This window comes from Buceros rhinoceros, unplaced genomic scaffold (assembly GCF_000710305.1).
Source record: "Buceros rhinoceros silvestris isolate BGI_N320 unplaced genomic scaffold, ASM71030v1 scaffold23314, whole genome shotgun sequence".
Lineage (NCBI taxonomy): Eukaryota > Metazoa > Chordata > Aves > Bucerotiformes > Bucerotidae > Buceros > Buceros rhinoceros.
Window position 1 is genome coordinate 55,699 of NW_010409250.1, and position 7,539 is coordinate 63,237.

At 42.8% G+C, this 7,539-nt stretch overlaps 1 protein-coding gene across 1 annotated transcript in view; it reads right to left on the reverse strand.

Annotated features, from left to right (window-relative positions):
• Nucleotides 1-4,322: 4,322 nt before the first annotated feature.
• Nucleotides 4,323-7,539, reverse strand: part of ACYP2 (acylphosphatase 2, muscle type) — a gene marked incomplete at its 5' end in the record, with an annotated part of 35,825 nt that continues 32,608 nt past the window's right edge. The window contains one exon of the mRNA XM_010135186.1: nt 4,323-4,437. Coding sequence (XP_010133488.1) covers nt 4,323-4,437 — 115 coding nt within the window. The remainder of the gene's footprint in view (nt 4,438-7,539) is intronic.

Consider the following 7,539-nt stretch of genomic DNA (forward strand, 5'->3'; position numbering starts at 1 on the left):
CTCCTATTCTGCATTACAGCATCGTAAGTATTGAGAGCAAGTAGCATAATACATTCCTGAGGAGGCAGAATGCTCTCGTTCTGCTCACGAAAGATTTTTTAATTCTTCAATCAAATATTTAAAAAAACATCATAAATTTTTAAAATTTCCTGGCCATTTAGAAGTTATACTCCAATTTTAATTAACGTCTGGTCTTAAGGCTTAATGATGTGAACTTTAAATAACAGTAGTCTTCAAGTCAGGCACAAAATTTTCCTTCAAGAAAGTCAAGTGTTGTCCAGAAGTCACAGAAAACTTGGAAATAGCAGGAACAGACTTTCAGAAGTCTCAGCCCTTCTTAGATAGAAGTGGAAACTATTTCCACTTACAGCAAGAATGGAGCTGGTCTACACGTCATTTATTCTTGCTGCACTGCATTTTAAAAAAGTCAGAATAAAATCAAAGGGTACCTACAGCTAGAACTGAGTGATACCAGTATGTAGTAGAAAAGGAAAGAGGTGTCAGCTTAGTTTTGATGTCTAATTGGCAAGATGTTCTTGTCCTTTTTTTCTATCTTACCATTGGAATTCTTTGGCTCCTCAACATCAATGATGTTTCCGTTAAATCTGGAGATAGTGCTCTGCTGTTCTGCACACACTGCATTTCCATCAATTGGATGATTTTTGGACTCATGATGCTTTAACAGAAGCTGAGGATTAAGTAAAATGAGAAGATTAATGCATGCAGTGCAAGACAACTTCATTAGTTCCGGTTACACAGCAACACCTGACTTGCAGCATGGAAAAATACTTCCAAGCAACCAAATTCTACAGATAGCTCCACATCTCCCAAACATGAAGGTGTCTTGTCCAGACTCATCCAACCCCTCTGCCAAGCTCTTCATCCAACTTCAGAACCCCTGACTTCACTAGCCTACCCAGGAAGCTGAGGGATGGAAGCCACCACTATCTCCTGCCATGCCGCAGGCTCACCAGTAAGCCCTGACCTGTGCGGACTGCAGGACTACATCCTGCCTCGGTGGGAAGGATCTTTCAAAACGAGAACAGAAGTTTCTCTGATCAGTCTTCAAATATCTGTCTTGGAAAAACCCACCCAAGTTATAAAAAACAAACTGGTATCTGTTCACTTATAACAGCCTTTTCAGGAGAGCAACAATGACACACTGTCTTCTGGACAACGACTTCTCAACTGTATCATATACGCCACTTACAAACTTGAACCGCTTCTCCTCCCTGCAGCCAGTACCAATCTCCGCTCTGTGCGCAGCACAGCCCCGAGGAGATGCAGGGCTGTTTGCTTACTGCTGAAGATCACCTAGGCAGGAGTCCTGCAAACTTGTCTTCACCCACAAGTAAGAGAGGTGCCATTTGTGCAAATCAAACACTTCCCTGCACATAGAACAAGTTACTTCCAGAGTTGACTATATGCCTCGGCAAACACGGGATCCCAACAGGGCTGCAGGTATTTGCTTGAACAACTCTTGTTGCAAAGCTGTGTTTTAAGAGCAGATACAGTGCATTAAGGCTTGATTTTAATGCAACATTTAAAAAAGCTTGAAGTGTCTATAAAGGCATTTTGCCCGGCCACACATCAGGATGCCAGGAGCACTCAGTATTAATTCCGCAGCGTGATAACAGATGTGCTTTGGCCTCAGTAACCTCTAAATTCACAGGGACATACATTTTCATCTTTGTTTTACATTATTACTGCCCTTATCGCGGTCTTGGGCCTTCACCTTCAGCTAGAATGAGGAAGTGTTAACAGAAGAGATCCCTTTGCCCTCTAGAGCTCCACTCACTTCACTATATCCACTCCGTGGATATAGTCCAGAGGTACAACCTCCCAGCACTTTCAAGGTGGGGAACGTGATTCTTACTCCCTTTCTCTCTTCCTCTGACAACCCTGCCCAGGGTTTCTGGGAAACACTGACAGGCCTGTGATGCTTATTCTCTCAGCCAAACCTAACTTCTCCAAGAATGAAAAGCACACTATGTGCCATTTACTGAGCACTGGTAGAAAACTGAGAAATACATGATGGCACAACACAAAGTACGTTTTGAAAACACTAAAAGCTAAGCTCACCACAGAACTTGCAGGTATTTTTTGCCATATCTCTGATACAAGGGAAGTGGATGCTGAAAATAGAAAACAGCACTATTAGTGGCTCTGTATTCCAGAACCAACCTTTCCATCAGATAGGCTTAAAGCGAGTGAAAAAAGCAGAGGCTGAGTGTTATCACACAGATATAGATAAAAAAACCTTTGTGACAGTCTTGACAAATCTGCCCTACTGCATATAGGCCACTTCAGAAATAAAACTTCTCCCAAAATACTTCTTGGTTAGGGAAAGCATTCTAAAATCTTTGGTGCAGTGCTCGTACCAAGACTCCAAATGTTTTTTTGGTTTTCAAAATGTGAGAAAGTTACGTACAGATTTCTTCACTTTCCAATTTTCTCACAGTTTTCCACCCCCCAGCAGTGAGCACTTTACATGGCTGCTTCCCCTCCTCAAGCCTTGCACTTCCAGTGGAGTCGAGGTAAAATTACTGAGTCCTTGTGAGCATCCGGTTCCACCCACGCCAACACAACAAAACCCACTTTCGTCCTTGACTCCCCTTCCCATGTATCTACTCTCCCCTTTGTGTTCTGCCTTCCTCTACCATTGCTGCAAAAACAGGAGCAAAGCAACTTGGCTGGAAACACCTCTGACCGAGGGGGGATCTTCTGCCAGGTAGCTTTGAGGAAAATGTAAACCACTTCTGTTCGGCAGGATACGATTTTCAGACCGGCTGTAACAGCTATTGAGCTACCACTACACTTGAACTTTGCCATTTGAGTTGAACAAGAGTTATTGCCAACGATTCCAACAAAGGATGCTTGTGTCTCATCAAGAAGTCACATGTGGTTTAAACTACAATTATAAATAACTTTTCCAAATCCTAGAAGTGGGATTTTACCACTCAATGCACAAAGGCCCAGTGAAAACAAATCCAGTGGTCAGTAGAGATACTTTTCTACACACCTTGCTCTGCAGAGATGAAAAAGCACAAAGCTGATGTTATGAAATGTCCTTTCTGGAAAAAAAAAAAAAAAAAGTGCAAATCTGCAGATGTTGCCTTAGTTGACACTATATAACCACGGGGGAGGAACAGCCCAGGCAGGGGAAATACCAGCTTCAGTTTCCTCACGAAGGGCATCCTGGAGCCCAGGGGGGCCACAGGAGGCTCTGCCTGTGCTCAGCGAGCCCTCGGGACCACGTTACTGCAGCATCACTGTGCTTCTCACAGGGACTTACAGCGTGAGCCGCCACCTCAGCATGATCACACCGATCTGGATTAACTGAGAGTACTGCCAGATCACCTGCACGTCTGCTTGGACAGATCGGGGATCTAACCACAGTCTTCTAGCATGTGCTAATCCTGACACTGAAGTACTTGAGAGTGAGGATCTAGGTCTGTTCCAGCCCTGACAGACTCCTGGGTGCCTGCGAAAAGAGCACTATGTGCGAGAATTAGATCCAAAGACTTATCCAATATTTATTGTAAGCACTTAGCTCAAGTTTTTAGGACCTTTCATGTACTTGATGTATGTGGGTGCATCACGGTGAATCAGGTGCCAACATACATTCTTGACTAAGAGGCAGATAAAAATCCATAAGGTAAGTAACTGAAATCCTCAATTTTAGTAATAACATTGAAAAAGCAAAAAGATCAAAACATCCTTTACGGTCAGTATGGATGTAGGCTGCAGGTAGGCAAAGAAAAAGGGGTGAGAGGCCACACATTTCATCTTGTATCAAGACTAATCTGCATTATTATAGAGAAGTTCAAAGCACAGCTGGTTAGATAATCTTAGTGTGATGAAACACACATTTATTTTAAATTACCACCATATCCTGAGTACCACAAACAACATGATCTATAATACAGAGCTGTTAGAATAGAACTCTCAGTGTTTCAGTTCTGCAGTTATGCATTTTTGGTGAAATTACAAGCAACAGAACATCAATTTATTATTTTGCATCATCGATATGAATCACAGTGTAAAGATTAGGTTCCGTATGGTTATGTATCATAAATCTCACTCTGCACAAATAGTCACTGACACTTTAACCACTGCTCTAGCTTTCAAGGTGCAATACATTAGATATTAGCATTTTAGATAGTAGATGTTGACATTCATGGTGTAAAATGTCCAATATGGCAACTAAGAGTTCTTACTTCATGTGAACAGGGACCATTAATATTTATCTCTAGTAGAGAAAGCATCCAAATGCTCTTGTGACATTCATGGAGGCACAGAAAATGTGGTATTTTCTCCTATTAGTATCTAGTGCTAAATCCTGTGAAGTCAAGCTTGGAAATCTCCTTTTCATTGGAAAAGCTTGTTCGATCTATGCGAGAACTTGGGCTTCCAACTTTACTCAGCCAGGATTTCCTGCAAGAAAAACAAGAGAGGGTCAGCATACAATGAACTGTACATGGGGGGTTTATGGCCTGGCCCTCCTGTTTGTTAAGGGCCATAAGAAGCAGTCTTTCAATATGAAAATTACCCCAAAACAGGTTTAGTTCTTCTGTTTTCCCTCCCTTCCTCCTTTAAAAGCAAGCCAAACTATTTAAAAGGTATCAGTATTTCAAGAAGTATCATACAATATTACATAAAAATACATCTGACAAAAGGCTACAGCAGATTTACTGCAACGATCCCTTAAGTGCTTTATAGCATTAAATCAGATATATATTAGCTTTGTAAAACTATACTTTTACTGAGGACCTGAAAATCATTCATAATTGAAAAATAATGTGACAAAATAATTCCAACAGTCAGTTTACCCTCTTCTGACAGCTAAAAGAAACAGAAACTGAGATGAAAACTACTTTAAAAACCTGTCCCATTTTTAGACGGCTAATGTGATGCCCACAAGAGAAAAGGCTATTTCCTTTTTTTCTTTTCATTTGAAAGGTGAGATTGTCCTGGACAAAACCAAAGGGAATATATTCCTTTGCCCAGCCTTCACAGCTGTCTGTAAGACCAAAATTCATCCCTGGCTGATTCCAATTCCCAAGCTTCAATGCATGAAGAAAGCAGCTCTGCAAACTGCACAGAGTGAACTTACTTCATTGTCGGCTCCAGATACTCCCACATGACTGAAGTACACATTGCGAAAACCCAATTACAACAATCCAGCTCCATGGAAACTCCTTATAGGATGCACGTATTTTATTCCTTATTTAACACAGGAGGTCAGGAAGTGTTACAGGACCACTCCCTGCCTGGGAACTGCCTGACTATAGGGGCTCAGCTCTTCACCGAGATGCTGATACTTTGCAATAGGACCTTCTTCATCCCTTTGCTCGAGTGACAGGTCGTTCACTGGACACTAAGAAGCAGTACATTTTTTACAAGCTAAGAAAGCAAGAAATCAGTATTTGCTAAAAGTAGCACACAGCTACAGTTGTTTCCTCATTTATCTACAGAGCAGAAAATGTCACTGCCTGTATCTTTGCTACGGACAGTGTTTTTAAAACAGTTTTAAGTTTCATCAGTATCCAGCTCAATAGAAGGGAGAAAAGGTTCTGTATCCTCCTCTTGCTTCACTCAGCCTTCTTGATTTTCTTTCACATAGGCCATGAATTTCAGATCACTCAATGTGTGCAAAAGATTAGCTACAATTACTAGCACTTGGAGCTTGGGCTTGTCATTTCCAGCACCCATTTCAACAGGCACTCTTGCCACCCACTTCTCTCCAGGAGTGAGAAGACAGCCTCCTGCTCGCTCATCACACAGGGTACATCTGAATCAAACGAGGACATCCCTTTAATCTGCGACAGGACAGCATTCGGCTTACTCTTCACTTTCAAAGGATGTGTTTGTAAAGCTACACTGCTGCAGCAGGTCTGGAACAAGAGCTCATCTCCAACCAGCCACTGCCCACCACGTTTTATTTCTCAAGCACTGCGTGCCCACTCTTGGCCATGCTCCCATCTCACTGCTCAAACCAAACTGGCAGTGTGGGGACTGGATTGACTCAGATACACTTTAATCACCGATTCATGAGCTATACAACCTCCCTGTCTGGAGGAGAAACCAGGCAGGCCCGCACCCTGGGGTGTTCCGTCAGGGTGTGCAGCACCCCTAGGACCCACAGGGTAGAGAACACCCAGCTGACTGATTCATCCAGACAGGCAGCACCTGACAACTGGCTGTTGCAACTGCAGGCTGCCCACGTCCTTCTGGAAGCTTCTCTCCCAGCCTCACAGCCTGTAACCAACCCTCAACCCCAAGATGTTCCCTTGTTCACCCCAACTGCCACATCTGGACAGGGCTGCTCCCAAAAAATCAGCAAGCACATTTGACATCCAGACACTGTAAGTGAAGCCGCTCGGAGCACGTTTTCTCAGCGTTCTGGATTTCACTCCCTCAGCCTGGCTAGGACAGCCTGAAACAGCTTCCCAGCCAAACTGAAACACACGCCTTCTCCAGCTCCACAGTCATGGTGGCTTACTCCCAGGAGTTTAAAACACCAGGAGCCATCACTCTTCTCCTTTTATCATTTCATTAGCTACAACCTTGCTGAGTGACTCTGGCTTGTTACCCAGGCAACGGGGCTCTTTCCACTGAATGCATTACTGGAAAACAACATCTGAAGAGCTGGGTTTGCACTGTCCCCATTTAGATCCTAGCAGAAACCACCCGGCCGCGTACAGCACTCTGAGCAGGCATCTGTAGCGTGAACTGAGACAATGTGCCTACCTGTTTACCGGTCAGAATAAAGCCTGAGCAGGTCAAATCTGCAAAGTCCTCTGGAAATGCTACCTAAGGAGCCTTTCCTCTATAACAGCAGATAATGCCAGCACAGCCCTTAAAACACACTGTGCCTGCAATGCTACAGGCAGCAGAGTAACTAAAAGTTTAGGAATATGTTTGTTTCTCTTCACCTTAACCACAGTGTCACTTCCAGTGGAACAAGAGAAATGTGCCACTGCCTTTGTTTAGGATAAAATGCTGGAGGGAATGTGGCTTTCTGAAGATTGCATTTACATCTGTGACAGCATATAGACTAGGATTGCAAATATTTACAGAATACCTCCAAAATGTTGTTGTATTCTGAAACACTACTGTGCTTTTATTTACAGGGAGAGAAAATAGACAGGAAATTGTAAACAAGCCACTGCCTTTGTTTAGGATAAAATGCTGGAGGGAATGTGGCTTTCTGAAGATTGCATTTACATCTGTGACAGCATATAGACTAGGATTGCAAATATTTACAGAATACCTCCAAAATGTTGTTGTATTCTGAAACACTACTGTCAAGTTTTCATAAATCTGGATATTTAAATGTTTGCAGAAGAAATGTGGAATTCTTTCATTGCTGTCTGGTTTCTTAGGAAGAACTTTGGCCACGGTTTTCAAGCTTTTCTCTACAATCATAAGGGCTAGAAATATTTTCCTTAGAACCTTTGCTTTTATAATCCTGAAATTCACACCTAGATAAAGCCACTAGTAGCCTGTGCAGTAAAGACATTCAGCTTACTGCTG